At 37.8% G+C, this 18,312-nt stretch overlaps 2 protein-coding genes across 4 annotated transcripts; one reads left to right on the top strand and one right to left on the bottom strand.

The window, feature by feature from the left end:
* The first annotated feature begins 118 nt into the window (after positions 1-118).
* Positions 119-4,655, top strand: rad51d (RAD51 paralog D). Its single transcript, XM_059549931.1, is given in 12 exon segments — positions 119-220; positions 317-439; positions 1,588-1,649; positions 1,809-1,927; positions 2,430-2,511; positions 2,659-2,793; positions 2,931-3,026; positions 3,101-3,191; positions 3,257-3,327; positions 4,061-4,219; positions 4,338-4,372; positions 4,374-4,655. Coding segments are annotated over 11 exon segments (993 nt in total). The 5' UTR covers positions 119-220; positions 317-357; the 3' UTR covers positions 4,435-4,655.
* Positions 4,656-4,943: 288 nt separating this feature from the next.
* Positions 4,944-17,588, bottom strand: LOC132140878 (DNA ligase 3-like). Of its 3 annotated transcripts, none has more exons than XM_059549927.1 (21): positions 17,431-17,588; positions 16,134-16,715; positions 15,890-16,018; positions 14,594-14,806; positions 14,338-14,489; positions 14,077-14,243; positions 13,897-13,974; positions 13,650-13,818; positions 13,204-13,359; positions 12,965-13,096; positions 12,230-12,309; positions 12,017-12,104; positions 11,807-11,884; positions 11,318-11,441; positions 11,084-11,226; positions 10,914-10,988; positions 10,478-10,624; positions 9,449-9,602; positions 9,246-9,343; positions 8,689-8,766; positions 4,944-5,753 (listed from the first exon to the last, which is right to left on the bottom strand). In XM_059549927.1, exons 2-21 carry the CDS (start codon positions 16,666-16,668, stop codon positions 5,520-5,522), a joined length of 3,030 nt encoding a protein of 1,009 aa, XP_059405910.1. In that variant the 5' UTR covers positions 16,669-16,715; positions 17,431-17,588; the 3' UTR covers positions 4,944-5,519. The 3 variants fall into 3 exon arrangements, with proteins under 3 accessions (XP_059405910.1, XP_059405913.1, XP_059405912.1); XM_059549930.1 differs by having other exon boundaries at positions 16,134-16,440; positions 17,424-17,579; XM_059549929.1 differs by lacking the exon at positions 17,431-17,588 and adding an exon at positions 17,285-17,378.
* Between the last annotated feature and the right edge of the window lie 724 nt (positions 17,589-18,312).

The following is an 18,312-nucleotide window of genomic DNA, read 5'->3' as shown; positions in this document are numbered from 1 at the left end:
CTCTACGCAAGCCACGATCACGCGAGGCGGGGCTTAGCACAAATGCAAAGCCTGTCATTGGCCTAGGCAATACGACGGAGGCTGTGATTGGACGGTTCTTCTGTCAATTGCGCTGCTCGCTGACTGGTGTTGAAATGTGGCGGGCAGCAATATGAAGTCATGAAGATGTCTCATAATATGTAAAGACACCCAGAAGAACCCTGATGTGAAGGACATATTTGTATGTTGATGGGTTTTCTAGCCATCTGGTGAGAAGATCGAGCATTTTGTTGTTAAGATGTTTAACGTAGCGTTTTTGTTATCTCCTTTTTATTAGCATTGCTGTCGATTGTGTTCTTAAACTCTGTCTAGGGAGTCATGGTGATCTTGAGAGAAGGGATCTGCCCTGGAATAAACGAGGAATTCATTAAGGCCTTACATTCAGAGGATATCAAAACAGGTGTTGACAATGATCATCAAATAGCAACATATAGCTTCAGTTCATATAATCTTTACTGCACTAACAAGAAGTAACGTTACTATATAGTAGGAGATTATTAAACCATGTACCACAGTAATATCTTATTAAAAATGTTTTTAAAAATGTAATAATTCTAACTTTAATGTTAGATTTATTTACTGTGTAATTAACTTGGGTTCTTTTTTATTGTGTTGACATTATATATCTGTATATTGTGTAATCTATGCTTCTGTAGTTATTTACTCATCCTAAATTATTCCAAAAAGCCCAAACTATTTTTTACCACATTAAACGCAAAATAACGTTGTTTTTCTTCACATAGCGGTTCATACAACCAAAGATCATGGTGATCAAATCTGTCAGTCTTTAAAGTCACCATGAAATAAAAAATGGGCAATTCTTTTTTTGAATGGAATTTTGCAGTGCTAAATGATTTCTCCAGGCACTTCTTTTTTCCCTTCTCATTCGTGTATCCTTATAACTATAATCATAAAGTGGTCCAAATGACTGGAGAAGTCTATAATACATAACTAGAGAGAAGCCTGTTGTTTTTACCAAAAGATTCAGTTTAACCTTTTGATAAAGGTTGAAAAATATGCAAATTAATCCTTCACAGTATGATCGATAACACAAATTAAAAATAGATATAGCATTTTATGTTGTCTTATAACTGACTAAAGAAACCCATACAAGCACCATTAAAGATTTCCATGTGAAATATGAGATATATTCATAATATGAGTCTTCTGGAGCCATAAGATAGCTTTGATAATGAAATTCATGTCAGAAACCTGTCAAACAACCAATGTTATTTTGGCCTCGACTGCCTTTGTGGTGGGAAAAAAAATACTTGAATAATGAAATAATTTTGGTCTGTTCTTCACAAAAAAATATTTGAGTTGAGTTTGACAGACAATTAACTGTTGTTGTATAAAAAAAAGACCTGAGTGAGTTCCAAAAAAAAAAAAAATAACAGCGCAGTTTGAAACGTCATGAATAAAAAATCAGAGGACTGTTCATTGAAGTACTGTTGCTGATCAATCACTGTCTCTTATGGGAATGAATAAAGTATTCTTTACTCTATGACTGCCTGTGGCCTTGTAATAATACATGTTTAATTCTTTCAGTTGAAGACTTTGTCTCATGTAACCCAGAAGAACTTGCACAAAAGTGTTCATTGTCTTACAAGGTATGTGGAACGACTTCATTTTTAGTGTGCCAGATTTCTTACTTCAGCCAACGCATATTCAAGCAGGCCTCACCTTTATTTACCACTAACCATCACAGAGACTGTGTAACTAAGCTAAACAAAGTTAGCACACTAAATCCTGTCTATGTTATCTTGCAGGCTCTAGTAGCTGTTCGACGTGTGCTCTTGGCTCAATACACAGCTTTTCCCGTCTCTGGAGCTGATCTCTATGAGGAACTCTTGAGCGCCACAGCAATCTTGTCCACTGGCAATCCCAGGTCCTGAACATATATGTGGAGGATTCATAGTATAATATGGTTGTACAATTGACAAGTTTGGGGTCTTTTTTTTTTTAAAAGAAATTAATATTTACAGGATGCATTTCAAAATCAAAAGTGACAGTAGAGACATTTATGTTTCTATTTTAAATAAATAGTCCTTTTGTATTCATGAACAAATTAAATATCACAATTTCTACAAAAATGTTAAGCAGAATAATTGTTTACAACATAAAAATAAGAATTTCTTCAACGTATAAGACTAATTTCTGAAGGATCATGATCATTGGCTGCTGAATAAATTACATTTGAAAATATATTCAAATTAAATATATTTTTAAGTTTATTTTTGATCAACAAATACAGCTTTGGTGAACATAATGGACTTCTATCAAAATAATAATAATAATAAAAGCCTCACCAACCCCAAACTTTTGAATGGTATTAGGTTTATGTATTTTGTATTCAAGCTCTGAGCAAAACTATGCTGTTTTGTCTTCAGTTTGGATAAGCTGTTGGATTCTGGGCTCTACACGGGGGAAATAACTGAGCTGACAGGTAGTCCAGGGAGCGGGAAAACACAGGTGATCTTTTGTCCTGGAAACTCTTCTCAGTTTCTTGATCCTGCTCTACAATGTCAAAATCTAGCTTGGATTTATTACCTGTTAAGGTTGGGTGGGAAAATGGGCGAGTGTTCAATAACGCTCTGTGTGTTCTCGATCACTTTGTAGGTGTGTTTTAGTGTTGCAGTAAATATATCCCACCAGCTGAAGCAGACAGTGTTTTACATCGACACAAAGAGTGGTATGTGTGCGAACCGACTGCTTCAGATGCTACAAACCAAGACCCCCAATATGGAGGAGCAGGTGATTAAAGTACAATTTACTAATTAGTAGTGCAACTATTCCAAACGAACAGCATTTGTGTCATAAAGCTGATTCTTTTAAACAGTATTATATCACACTGTGCTACAGAGGTTACGTTTTTCCTTTTCAATACATAGATGGAGGCACTTCAGAAAATCAAGGTGTTCAGAGTATTCGATGTCTTCTCTTTACTCGCATGTCTTCAAAATTTGAGATCAAATGATCTTCAGAAGGTAAGTGTTGTTCTTTTTTAAAAGTCTGTTGATGTAAGAGGTTGTTTGTAGCAGAACTCTTGAATGTTCCCTAGGCGTCTATCGGAGGTGGTTCAATCAAAGCGCTGATGGTGGATTCAGTCTCTGCTGTGCTCTCATCCATGCTCGGAGGGAAACAGAATGAGGGTATTTGTTTACAATATCGCATAATACTCATAATGTTCTGTTCTAATTAGCATCTTATGCATCAGGTATGTCTTTGCTGATGCAAGTTGCTGGGGAGCTGAAGATGATCGCCAAAGACTTCAACATTGCTGTGCTGGTAAACACCTTTCTGTTTCCTGTTACAAACAAAACAAAAGTGGAATTATTACTGAATTTCAAAATTGTGGGTACAAGCCTGGAGAAGTCTAATGTGAATAAATACTGCCTGTTTTGTTCAAAATATAATATGGAATTGCTTTTTGTGAATGATGATAAAATTAAAGTTGGCATAAAATGAAAATTCACCTTGTGAATTTAAGTGCACGTTAGATCATAATGAAAAATACATCCATAAAGATATTCTTATTTTGTTGCAATATTGGAAAAATACTTTTTTTCTGCAAGCTCACATTCAGTCAATGTATTTCATCCAATTAAAAACTGATTGTTTATTTTCCCCCCAATAATTTATTTGACTTGGATCGAAGTCACAAGATCTGTCGCAGTGTGGCCAAGTCCATGGTCTTCCTGCAGATTTGGGCTACTTTAACACTGTTGCACAGGTTGTTTTTCATGTCCACGGGTTTAAGCAACCCCGATAACATGATATTTAACCCCTAAAATGCAAATTTTACCAGTGGTACCCCACCAAAAATGAATGCGCTTTTACTGGGGGACCCCCCTTGAAATGTGATTGGGCTAATTTTGAGTAGCAATTGAGCAGGTTTTATCGGGAAAACCCTGGCAACCCTGATCTGTCACAACTTTAATTTAATTTGCATTAAGTGTGTGACTGAATATTGAAATGTCTTTTGAAATAAATTCTGGTTCTGTGAAATCTTACACTGTAGGTGACAAACCATGTGACCAGAGATGGGAATGGGCATTTGAAGGCTGGACTGGGACAGTCATGGAGTCATGTGCCACGCACACGTGTGCTCCTGCAGAGATTGGAGGATGCAGAGACTTCATCCTTACGAACCGCAACTCTGACCAAATCATCACGACAGGTGCCTTTTGAGCAAATGATCCTGTTTTTCAAGAATATCCCAGTAAAGTATTTTACTTAGTGGGGTACACATGGGACATAACTTCTATTTACTGTTGTTGTTTTTAAATTTTCTTCAGGCTTGTCATCTGGTAGAGGAGTTTGATCTTTGTCACTGAAGAGAAGAGAACCTCCATTTCAGGCAAGAGGAAACTAGAGGAAAGAAGTAAACCTTGAAAAAATCCACTGTTTTCAGTGACAACACAAATGGCTGGTGTTATTTGATTTCAAACAGACTATATAGGAGGTCTATTTAGAGTCAGTGTAAATATGTATAATATTTCTACAAACAGTTTCTGTTGTGGTCTTTGACAAGTGTTAAGACATTTTATTTCTTTGAATTGTTTTTTATATGTACTGTTTAATCAAGTAAAAATGACCTTGCATTATTTTTTTGCTAAAAATGTTGGCATCTTATATATTAAATTAAATTGAGTAAAAAAAAAAAAAAAAAAGGATTCATTGTCCTCAGTACCACCAGTAAAACTGCACATTAGTGACCATTTTCAATGGAAAAACTAAATCCATTTTTGCATTAATTCTGCAACTCACCTCTGCGTGTCAGTATAACTCCAAAAATAACTGATTAGACAAGAGATTCATAAAAAGACACTCATACAATCACTCATGTTGGAGAACAGAACTGCTGTTCCCTGTTGTGTGCTCACACTTCAGGTACAAATCAATTTCTTTGTGCATAAAAGGCTTGTTTTAATTAGAATGTTGAAATTCTACACAACTACCATTACTAAGCTAGAGGGCTCTTACCCAATTTACTCTACACAATTATTCATTCCATAATCATGCCTTATGGCTGTTACTATTGTATTGTTGATTACTCATCCTGTGCCCAAGAGCATACTCCATACAAACATCACTTTCAAAACAGATAAATGACATCATGAAATCATCAAAATCATTAGTTATCGACCTCTCTGAAGAATAAGCTTATAATATGAGTGGCAGCATTGGCCAATGACACCAAGGTTTAAAAATGATAAATATGGGAATTCATAATGAGAAATAATGTCAAAACAACAAACTTGAAAACAGACAGTTTTCTAGTACAATGTGTGTAATACCACAATGTGGTAAAGCTAACAAAAACATTGAGACACCAGTTAGAAAAACTTCATTCAGGTCGTTATTGCTGGAGCTGTGGGTCTGATGAAGCTGGTTTGCTGTTCTCTAATGAACAATTTCATTATAGGACAAAATGCCTGAGCTTTGTGGTAGTGTCCTTCCAACAGTCTCTACCTCAATCAGCAGGGAGGAACCACCCTCCTCTTTCGGATGCATTCCCAGATCCAGTTGGAGGTGACCCTCTGGGCTGAACAGTCGTCCTCTGGCTCTCCCAGTGTATGTGTGGCTGAAGCAGAGTCATACTCTGGCACCAAATCTCCATCGTACGCTAGGAAGTAGCGCCGAAGCTTCTCAAAGTCCTGCATTGACTCTGGGAGGTAGAGCTTCACGCCTGTGAAAATGTCCAGTAGTGTCTGCAGGAAGATGACAAGGGCTTCAGTGGTGATGAAGTATTGTAACGGCAAAATTACACCCTTTAGCTTGTAAAAATGATTTATTTATTTTTTTAAATACACTATTAAGTCAGTGGGGTCCAGTGATGTTTGGCCACTCTTAACTTTCACTGCATAGGTAAAAACGGTTATATACAGTCGTGGCCAAACGTTTTGAGAATTACATAAATATTGAAAATTGGAAAAGTTGCTGCTTAAGTTTTTATAATAGCAATTTGCATACACTCCAGAATGTTATGAAGAGTGATCAGATGAATTGCATAGTCCTTTGCCAAGAAAATTAACGTAATACAAAAAAACATTTCCACTGCATTTCATTGCTGTCATTAAAGGACCTGCTGAGATCATTTCAGTAATCGTCTTGTTAACTCAGGTGACAATGTTGACGAGCACAAGGCTGGAGATCATTATGTCAGACTGATTGGGTTAGAATGGCAGACTTGACATGTTAAAAGGAGGGGGATGCTTGAAATCATTGTTCTTCCATTGTTAACCATGGTGACCTGCAAAGAAACGCATGCAGCCATCATTGGGTTGCATAAAAATGGCTTCACAGGCAAGGAAATTGTGGCTACTAAGATTGCACCTAAATCAACAATTTATAGGATCATCAAGAACTTCAAGGAAAGAGGTTCAATTCTTGTAAAGAAGGCTTCAGGGCATCCAAGAAAGTCCAGCAAGCGCCAGAATCGTCTCCTAAAGAGGATTCAGCTGCGGGATCGGAGTGCCACCAGTGCAGAGCTTGCTCAGGAATGGCAGCAGGCAGGTGTGAGCGCATCTGCACGCACAGTGAGGCGAAGACTTTTGGAAGATGGCCTGGAGTCAAGAAGGGCAGCAAAGAAGCCACTTCTCTCCAAAAAAAAACATCAGGGACAGATTGATCTTCTGCAGAAAGTATAGTGAATGGACTGTTGAGGACTGGGGCAAAGTCATATTCTCCGATGAAGCCCCTTTCCGATTGTTTGGGGCATCTGGAAAAAGGCTTGTCCGGAGAAGAAAAGGTGAGTGCTACCATCAGTCCTGTGTCATGCCAACAGTAAAGCATCCTGACACCATTCATGTGTGAGGTTGCTTCTCATCCAAGGGAGTGGGCTTACTCACAATTCTGCCCAAAAACACAGCCATGAATAAAGAATGGTACCAAAATACCCTCCAACAGCAACTTCTTCCAACAATCCAACAACAGTTTGGTGAAGAACAATGCATTTTCCAGCACGATGGAGCACCGTGCCATAAGGCAAAAGTGATAACTAAGTGGCTCGGGGACCAGAATGTTGAAATTTTGGGTCCATGGCCTGGAAACTCCCCAGATCTTAATCCCATTGAGAACTTGTGGTCAATCCTCAAGAGGCGGGTGGACAAACAAAAACCCACTAATTCTGACAAACTCCAAGAAGTGATTATGAAAGAATGGGTTGCTATCAGTCAGGATTTGGTCGAGAAGTTGATTGAGAGCATGCCCAGTCGAATTGCAGAGGTCCTGAAAAAGAAGGGCCAACACTGCAAATACTGACTCTTTGCATAAATGTCATGTAATTGTCGATAAAAGCCTTTGAAACGTATGAAGTGCTTGTAATCATATTTCAGTACATCACAGAAACAACTGAAACAAAGATCTAAAAGCAGTTTAGCAGCAAACTTTTTGAAAACTAATATTTATGTAATTCTCAAAACTTTTGGCCACGACTGTAGAATACAGAATATCTTTGGATAAAAGTTAAGTCACAGGTTTTCAACACACTAACATTACACAGATCTAATATAAACATGCCATTTCTTTTCCAGCTGTTTACAGTCACAGACATGGCCGACAGTTTTGTAACGTGTTTTTAAGTGAATTTTGCATCCGATGATTTAACAAACTTTCTGTGCGCATGCTTTGGATGTGTGCGCCCAGAAAATCGTATTCTCAGTTCTCAGTCTAAAGTTCAAACTGATATGGCTTTAAAACACGATTTCAGTATTATAGATGTCATAAAAACATGTTTTTTTAATAACGTATCTGAGGTACGAGTTGTAAAGTAGAGCTTAGATTCTCTGCCCGAGCCCGACCTGCGGGCCGGGCCGATATTTCCCGCCACCGTCCTCGGGCCGGGTCAGGCCCTTGATAAAGCACGTCACGTGTCATGCGCAACGTCTCGTCCACTCACAGTCTCGCATGCGTGATGCATCACACCTGCTGTGCGTGCTGTACTATTCAGTAGAATAAGTGCAACATGGAGCTTGAAGAAGCAAAGAAAAAAATTAAAACAGGAGAATTAACTTTGAGCAAGTCTGGAGGAAAATCGGAGGTATGGAAACATTTTAAACTAGTCGTGGGGAGTGACAACATATGTGTTGGCTTTGTCTTGTGCATTAAATGCAGCACGCATATATATATATATATATAACTGCGCAGCTCCCCCGTAGCCTAAATGATCTAGCACAGCAGCACCTGCGGTAAAAAAAAAAATAAATAAATCTGGCGCCGCCCCTGGTTATAACGGCCCACATATTACAAATGGTCGGGTTTAAATCGGGCTTGGGCTCATAATTACAGTGAAGTGTCGGGCCGGGCCGGGCTCGGACACAACGTGCTCGGGCTCGGGTAGGGTCGGGCTTGATTTGTTGGGCCCGATCTAAGCTCTATTGTAAAGGCACAGATCTATTAAGGAAAAGGGGGCAGGGAGCAGCAGCTCATTTGCATTTAAAGAGACAGCTGGTTTCTGCCTCCACTCAAAATAGTCTTTTTCAAAATGATATAATAAATGATTGTAGATTATTTTGAGCTGTAACTTCACAAGACACATTCTGGGGAGACCTGAGACTTAAATTGCATCTTGTAAAAAGGGGCATAATAGGTGCCTTTTAAGTACAAAAGACGAACCAAAAGAAGTATAAAAACAAACAAAAAAACCTTTTCATTTTTTGGGTCAGTTTTTTGAACCATCTTCGGTTTGCTTTGTCCATTGCTGTCAACGGGTTCTGTTTTTATCTGAAATAGAACAAGATCACAGGGTTTGAGTGGAGAGATGATCTAAAAACGGATAAATGAACCATGACAGGGCATGACAGGCTAAACCGGTGTTCAAAGAAAATATGCTGCCATTTCAAAGTTTGGGGTAACTTAAGTTAAGTTTAGGCCAATAAGCAAGCAGCATAACAGTTTTCAAAGTTGATAATAATATTAAATGTTTCTTGTGCACGAAATCAGAATGACAGAAGGATTTCTGAAGGATCATGTGACACTGAAGCCTGGAGTAATGGCTGCTGAAAATCAACTTTACCATCATAGGAATAAGTTACATTTTAAAATCTATTAAAACAGTTAATTTAAATAAATTGTAGTAATATCTGACAACATTACGGTTTTACTGCATTTTGATCAAATAAATGCAGCCTTGGTAATTATAAGATACTTAAAAAAAACTTTTGAATGGTGTTTAGCATATATGGGTTCGTCAGATAACAAACCTTCTTGGCATCTTGTTTATCTGTGGGTAGTTTCCTCTTAACTGCTGGTGAAGATGCTTCTGTTTTCACTGCCTTTGCTTTGGGAGTATGACCGTTTTCTGAACAGTTGGAACAATTATAGAATGTAGAATGACTTTTATGATGCAGATGTCAACATTTGACAATTACAGACCAAACAGGATCTGTTCATGGTGAACACCTACTGGTCTTGTTAGCCGTGGAAGCTCCATGAGATGCAGAGAGAGAACTTCCTCCACTCTCACCTCCTGAGGAGGAGCTCTTGTCATTTTGGCTAGTTTTGGATGGACCAGCAGTCACCTCAAAATCACAGTTCTCCTTTGAAATACGATACAGCTCCTGCAAAAAAATATATATTCCAATATTTGATTTACACACCAGCCTAATAGTTTGCAGGGGGAAAGAAATTCTTATATACAAGAAATAATTTATTTAAAAGTTGCAATTCCTTCATAATGTAGTAGCTTATATCCAAGTGTGACAAAAAAAAAAATGGGTTGCACCCATCAAAAGTGGACTGGATTTTGATATTTTGGCATTGCGAGCTTGTAGTCAGTTGTAGATGGGTAGAGTTTAAGCAGACTAAATGAATAGTGAAGTTTGGCATACATCAGAGAAAATTATGCCATTTTACCGGAAGATCGAGTTGTGACATTTTAATTAAACATTATGTTGTCAAAACAACAACAAAAAACGTGGATCTTATTTTAAATGGCTCATCCTTGTATATACACCATGCATTAATAAAACATGGCAAATATCAAAACTGACAAGAAAAAATAGATTTTCAAAAAGGCTTTGACTTTGTTGAATACACGTGATCACTGCACATTCCAAAATCAAAAATGTTAAAGTTACAATTTTTATAATAGGTGTTTTAATATCACTAAGGAAACCATCTGTCTTCAGAACATTTTGGATGTCATTGTCATTTCTTCTTGCATGTAATGCCTGATAAAGTAGCGTCTTTGAGCAAAACGCTGCTTTGTGTACAGCCATTACCAAGGAAACCTCTATCTCTCCCGCTCTAAAAGCACTTCCTGCTGGCAAAACAATGAATTTTCATATAAATGCCACCACAAATAGAGTGCAAGTCTGTGGGAAACCCTGTGCAACATTATCTTTGAGACGCTTGATGGCATATCCTACAGTTCCTGGTTGCATCTCTATGTAAAATGCATTCGAATATGCAAATATTTTCCAATCAAGGGTACCTTGAGCTGCTGAAGGTTAGTGGCGGTCTTCCAGTCTTTGTCGTCTCGCATTCGAGTGCATCGTGGGAAGCGGATGGATATGCCATCTGCAGTGTGCATTTCTGATTTGGAAAACTCAGCTCCTGTTATTTCCCACACTGGTGCGTTCTAAAAACATTGACATACAGGTTATTATTCCTTATAGTCCAATACACAACAGAAACTACTACAGTTTCAAATCAGTACAAACATCTTAAAAATGTAAGTGTTGTACAGTCTATTTAACACATTTTTCTGAGTTAAAGAGCTAACAAGCCAATAAAGTTCCTTCATTGCCATTTTTCTATCACATACTCGACTGTAACCAGGCTTTTAACAGAGTCTCATCAAAGCTCATTTCACATTACAAGCACATAAACATTAAACATCCCTTCGGTCGTATTAGGAAGAGTCTTACTTCTGGATCTCGGATAATGAAATCTGGGTAATAGTTCTTGACGATCTTCAACCATCCTGGGATCTTGCTTGGATCCTGTGAAAGCAAGATAGATAGGAAATGTATGAGATAAATCTTTCATAAATCTGATATGGAAATGGAGGCACTACTGATTAAATCATGAGATTTACCTTGCCAATTTTGATGACGTCCAACTCCTTCTGCAGTCTGGCTAAGGTGGCATCGTCATAGCCTCCTGAACACTTGGTCACAGTGCACCACTTCTTTGATTCTGGGTCATAGCATCCCATAAGGAAACTGGACATAATTCCACCTGGCACACAGAAACACATAATATTTCTTTCTAGCAACTCTGAAGTTCAGTTATTGTTTAAATCCACTTGGATTGGACTGCCGATACTGACCATTTGACCCTTTGCCATAGAAAGCACCAAGCACCACGAGGTCAGCGGTGTCCGCCATTGCTCCTTCATTCAGATAGTCCTTTTTCACCTTCAACCAGTGACGTTTTCCTGGTTCATAATGCCCCTGAAACAGCAACAAAACCATGAAGTCACCCAAACAAACAAATGCACTGCACTTTTTCATTTTAAAAGCCATAAGCTGTCAGAATGCTTCTGTTTTTGGCAGCCATTACCATAGGTGTATTGTACTACTTAATATTTTTACAAATTAGGTCAATTTATTTTTATTCAACTTGTCTATTCCAACCAGTGTGTATAAAAAGAGTGGGTTCCAGTTTCTTCCTCTGCTATTCACTGTTGCTTAGGAAAACTGTTTAAGAATGCCACCAAATTATAGGTTTATGTAACAGCAGTGACTCATGTAACCAGTAGTGCACATATTATTGGCTGGCCAGTTTTATCATCAGTCAGATCATACTCAGGCTATACCTTGATATCCTTCAGAACCAAACCCTCAAGTCCTTCTCTGATGACACGTGTGATCATTTCTGCCAGATCAGCAGCTCTCTGTTGGGACACAATGTGATGAGCTTTATAAAATCATCCACCCTGAAGTCTTCTAATAACCTGCCTACACATTTGTAAGCATTCTTGAACATCGAGAACACATGCATGATGAGTAGAGAAAGAAAAACAAACCGTGACATGCTTCATTTCTGAGAAGAGAATCCTGTTAGGAACTTCCACCATATTGTCATGGAGAAGCTTTCTTCTCTCACAGAGAGGCCTGAAAAACATCACCACATCAACATCTTTCGAGGCTTACCATGAAAACCTCATCGTTTAATTTTTCTCTAAAACCTGCAATATCTTGCAGATAAATGCAAAATGCATTCCTTTAGCTTGACTCACTTGTCCATGAGACTGACACCATTGAAATAAATGCAGTCAAACACGAACAGACCCACTTGAGCATCCTGGAAAGCGGCTTTCTAGCAACAAATAGAAATGAATACTTTTATTCAGCAAACATACATTTAACTGATCAAAAGTACCAGTTCAAGTTTATTTATAAAGCACATTTAAAAACATCTAAAAGCCGACCAAAGTGCTGTATACAGTCAATAGCACATACAATAAGTAAAAAATTATCAGCATAATGTCAAATACACATAACATGACCATAGCGAAATCAATTATTAAACGCCAAAGTGAAAAGATGAGTTTTTAGACAAGATTTAAAAACAGGTAAAGAGGAGGCCATTCTAATGTGAGATAGTAAGTTGTTCCAGAGAGTAGGACCAGCCACTTCGAACGCTCGATTCGTGAACAAATGTATTAATATAAAATTAAATATTGATAATGTTTGTTCGATTTTTTTAAAAAAAATTATAAATAAGAAGTAATAATATTTGACAATATAACTGTTTTACTTGATTTATACTCAAATGCATCCAGCCTGGGTGAGTATAAGAGACTTGAGTAGTGCATGAGTTTACGTGGATTCATTTTATGATGCCTTTTTTTTTTTTTTTTTACAGCGTCCATTCAGACCACTGAAAGTTACATGAGAAAGAATAGGACAATGCCATTTTAGGTTTAACTAATCCTTTAGAGAACATCAAAACACGTTGCTTTCTGGTTTACCTTGTGTACCCCAAGAGTCCCAAAAGGCAGTGGTTTGCTAGTCTTTGTATCAATAAGAAGAACTTCAGCATCAAGGATCATACTATGGCCACCAGGAAATGCTAGCGGTATGAAATCTTTAAAATGGGCAACCTGTGGGAGAAAAGCAAACTCTTTAAAACAGATTTGAATGGTTTTAAACATGTATATAAACATCCCTCACATTTGATTTTAAGAGATCCCAGACTGGAGGTCCTGACCTTGTGTGGGAGTACTGGTTTGAGACTTCGACTGAAGTAACTGAAGTGACTGCCGTTCTTGTGGACCTGCACACGCTCACCATCATACTTGATCTCAGAATACATCCCATTAGGACATTTCTTCATGGCATACTCGATGGACTTACATGCTTCTGCCTACAAGAATAAAAACAAGCAGTAGATATGAGCATAATCTTTGAGGGGGGGTTTGGTTGTTATTGAAGAATACTGAATTAAACACAGCTCATCAAAACATTTTCATTCTAAATTCCATTCCAAACATGTGTGACCTTCTACTGTGGATCTTTAAAGGATATATATTAAAAAAATCCTCTTTTATATTCCACAGAAGAAAGTAATTCCCACAGTTTTGGAGCAACATGAGGATGAGTAAATGACAGAATTTGTTTTTTAGGTGAACTTTTTCAATTATCTGCGAATCAGACCAGCATTGGCTGTACGGGGGTCATCAGAGACGCCTCCACACTGAGGATCTTTCTGGGCCCTGTCCCATTAGAAGCATCCTGCTGGTTCCGTAGCACCCGGTCAATTACGTCACTCAGGTTACGAGAGGCTTTGAAGGCATCGTGGGCGTTGGGGTCCACAGCATCCAAACTGATGAGCGAAAATTCACATGGACATAAGACAGAATAAACACAGTGCCATCAGGTACAATTTGCTAGCTACACTTACACATGCTTAGCCCCAGAGTTGATTTTCAGATCATGTTTGACCAAACGAATGTAACACTTCAGATCATTTCCGGTGCATCTGGGAATCAAGATGAACATTTTAAGTGAACATTCTAAAAAATTAAAACATTTGTAATAAGAATTTTAAATAATCAAATTCTAAAAATGACTTATTTCTGACTTTTTAGCAATATCCTGCAGCTCTGCCTGCTGATCATCCTCCTTTGTGAGTTGGGACAGACGATTCAGTGAAGCATCAATCTCCTGAATAGTTAGAAGACTCTTGGCTGCTGGAGGGAAAGACTTGCTGTCCTCAAAAAACATCCGCACTGTCTCTGAAACATCACCCTATATGAAACCGATAAAGGTCAGTAAAGAAAACGTCAAGTATTTCCCAAAAGAACTGACTTCTGAAAAAAAAAGTGTGACAAATGTGACAAACCTGTTCCAAGTCTTGCACCATCTCATCCTGACTGCAATTCAATATGCGGCTGAAAAGCTTGACTATTTGTTTGTCATTGAGGTTGTACACATTCTTAACCACTCCTGGGAGGAGAAGCTTCACTGTCAGGTACAAATCTCCTCGGAATTTGTCTGTAGACATGTGAGAGGCATATTAAAGGGAACAAAAAAAAGATGCTTTTGAAAAACTTTTTAAGAGATATGTGTTCATGTTGGGCCATATTTTCGATGCTCACCTCCACCAGAGCCTTTCGTTAAGAAGTCTCTGATGATCTCGGTCTTGGCGTTATAGCCCGACTTCTCTGCGACTAAGGCACACAGTTTGCGGAACTCCCGCAGTAAGCAGTCTTTATGGTTGGAATCACATAGCTGAGCTGATAAAGCGCTCCCCTGAGTGGGTTTGGCTGGAGATGGTCCAGGACTGGAGGAAGAGGAACCGGCCTTGGTAGCTGTGGACACATGATAAACTTTGTATTAAGTTGGTAGAGCATGACAGTATTACATGATAGATTATACATCTATATCAGAGCTGTCCAAAATTATCTTTATAATATCTTCGATACACTAACTGTCTATATGAAGACTTTAGATGCAAAAACCTCCAAGTCCGTCTGAGATTTTTTCTTTTAAACTAGCATTTTTATCAGGTTCCTATGAAAATAACGCTGGACATTTTTGAAAATAAGCCATTTAATAACAGACTAATAAACTTTTTTTGCAGAAAAACAGGGAAACTACTGAACCTAAGCATAGGGGGCCTGATAAAAATGCTTATTTAAAAGAAAAAAAATCTATTTTTCCTCTGTCTCCATATACAGTACTAAGTGACTACAAATATAATTTGTATATATAACCTTTTATTCCTAAAATTAAAGAAAAATAATATTAAATATTTAGAAAAACAATATAAAGAGATGAAAATGTATTTAAATGATACAGCACAAAAACACAACATTGCAGGAATACAGTAATATAATTAATTTTCTGTAATATTTATAGCTGGTAAAAGTTAATTTTGGACAAAGAATATTATATTTAAATCTCTATGGTCTCTATAACAACCAAGTTACATTGCCAATAAATAAATATTTTTATTAAGTAAAGATTCTTTAAATTGATCAAAGGTGACAGTAAAGACTTTATTAGAAAAAAATATCTATTTCAAATATTAAGCAGCCAACTTTTTTTTAACATCGATTATAAAAAAGAAAAAAAAAAGATATTATTCCTGTGCAGCAAATCAGCATATCAGAATGATTTCTGAAGGATCTGAAAACTGGCTGCTGGAGATTTGCAATCACAGGAATAAATTACATTTTAAAATATATTACAACAGAAAATAGTTTCATAGTATTACTGTTTTTACTGAACTGATCAAATAAACAGAGCCTTGGTGAGCATAAAAGACTTTCAAAAACATAAAAAATATATTTCTGACCCTAAACTTTTGAACCACAGTGTGCATTACAAAAAGCAACAAAAAATATCAGCAAAAAAAAAAAAACATTTGTGTAACTCTCTTAGTGTTGTACCTGTAAAGCCAGAAAACTTGCGAGGAGCATTGACTGCTGGATCAGCTAGCGTTGCTGACAGCTGCCCACTGTTATTTAACTTTGCTTGCACTTTCTTCTTTGGGCTTGCATTGGCTTTGGCTGCCAGCTCTGTCAGAGAAGAGAAGAGAAGAGAGACTGCTCAGCATATGTCAAGTTTACAGTTAGAACTGATCATGCAAACTAAACAAGGAGAGTAAAGTATGGGGTAACAATGGCTGGATACCTGAAACATGTTTATTGATTAGTTCTTTATCCTCATCCTGAAGTTCCTCCCATCCCTCCAGCTCTGTGATGTCTTCGATTTTCTTCGTGGTGGCACGTGCTCTCTCAAGCTTCTCAAAGATGCACTTCACGTGGTACCACTCCTTCATTTCTCCTGCAGACTCACTGAATGGGTTGGGCACTATCTTGCCAATCCGGACCAGACCCTTCATGATCTTGTCTTTGCATTTCTTGCAGCCAGCCGTGCCACGTTTGGCATATTCCACACAGTATCTCTGCTCTGCCATGACTGGACGTCCACTTTGCAACTCAGGCCAAGAAACGTAAAAAGAGCTGAGACTAAACTGGTGAATTTGTGGCACACAGAAAAAAATGCCACTGGGGATAGATGCAAAGCCCCGTGAAAATATAAGAGTCCTCCAGCACTGGAGAGATGGTTGATTTAGTGTTCCTCTAAATGAAGTTTCCCTACAAAGGTTTGGCAAAGATGATTTGCTGAGTGTCCTCACTGCCCTGCCAAGCCAAAAACTGGGCATAAAGTTCAGTAAACCAGAGTTTCCATCTTACACAGCAGAAGCGATTTCTGCAAGAAAATAGAAAATGCTCGTGTTTAAACAGCATCCAGGGGTATTTTTTGACAAACTTGTGTTGTGTGGAAATGTTAAGCTTAGCATTGTAAGTATAGGCTGGGGGTATAGGTGGCAGCTAAACTGAAATAACATATATTTTCATTAAGCAATAACATTTTAAGAAAGAAACTTAAAGAAAACAACATCCAACTTGAAACATTCTTAGATGGTAGAGAAAAGTTGAACACAACTGCCTAAACAGAATTATAATATGCAGAGGTATACGTGTAACGTTAATGGTATACATTCAAATCAATACTTCAGGCAATTTTATTCAAAGAGCTTCCAGTACTCTCAATAATCGGCCTGATTTTACCTTTTCACTACTAGTGCAGTCACATTTATGAATGCCTATGTATGCACACGTATAACAGTCATAGAATAAAACACCTGCAGTCCAGCACAATACATTGCAGCAACTTCAGTTAACTTTAGTATAAAACAAATATCAGAAACGTCCATTTCAAACGGCATGTAACTGTTACCGAAACTGTCATTTGATACTGACAGAAATGTCACTTACAATTCTATTTTAGTGATTCTGTTTACGTAGCGCTTTGTTGATCAACGTGGAATTAGCTCACATGCTAATCTTAGCCGAACAGCAGCAGCCATAAGACCAGCTAACTGTGAAAGGCTATAAAGAAACTCATCTCAATCACACTTTACCTCAGTTTTCAGTGCAAGACGACCCCAAGCTCCTTGCGTAACGATTTTAATTGTAAAAACAATTTACTAATGTGTTAGCAACGAAACAAGACATGATTTCTGGATTGTGTGCGGTCCCCTTTAAATCACAGGAGCGCTTCCTCTTTGTGTGGAAGCGTTTCCTGTGCAGTGCGCATGTGCACCGTGCATACCGCATGTTCATTTTTTCAATTTATTAGCGACTGGTAGATCTTTATCACTAGTAGACCCCGAAAATAAGAACAAAAATGCATTACATTTGCATTGTATTTTTTCTGTTATCTTCGGTATCTACTGGGGCAGTGATAAAGAAAAATACGCCTGAGTCTGTCAACAGGATGTGAACAGGACAGAGATGCTGACTAGCGCAAAGAGCAGAAAATACTTTTAGCAGAAGGAGAACAATAGCCCACTGTGTTCACTATGTTCGAAATACTGGAAGAACTTATAAATATTGAATTGGGGGTATGGGGTTATGTTAATGTATCACTGAAGAGAACTGAACTGTCTTTAGAAAAGTTGGCTGGCAATGGCATTTTCATCTCCTCCTACCTTCATATAAAGTGCAGCTCTGCTTTGTTTATAGCGGTAACCAAGGAAACGATATATTATGACCACTGATCTATATATATAGATCAGTGATTATGACTGGTTCAGGTTCATACGCACTAATTGCTGTCAGAGAGTGAATTTGCGCCACATTATTATTATTACAAATTCAAACATAAAAACAACTGTTACAGATATTTTGCAATAGGTCGATCTCGTTGTTCATAAAATCTAAGGCCAGGGCTCTTAGGCTTAAAAAGGTTGGTGACCACTGAGCTAAAGTATTTACTGCCTGAGAAATACCTTATTTTTAGT

The sequence above is a fragment of the Carassius carassius genome, chromosome 5 (genome assembly GCF_963082965.1).
Source record: "Carassius carassius chromosome 5, fCarCar2.1, whole genome shotgun sequence".
Classification (NCBI taxonomy): Eukaryota; Metazoa; Chordata; class Actinopteri; order Cypriniformes; family Cyprinidae; genus Carassius; species Carassius carassius.
The sequence above is the reverse complement of the archived record's forward strand: the minus strand, read 5'-3'. Positions and strand labels throughout refer to the sequence as shown.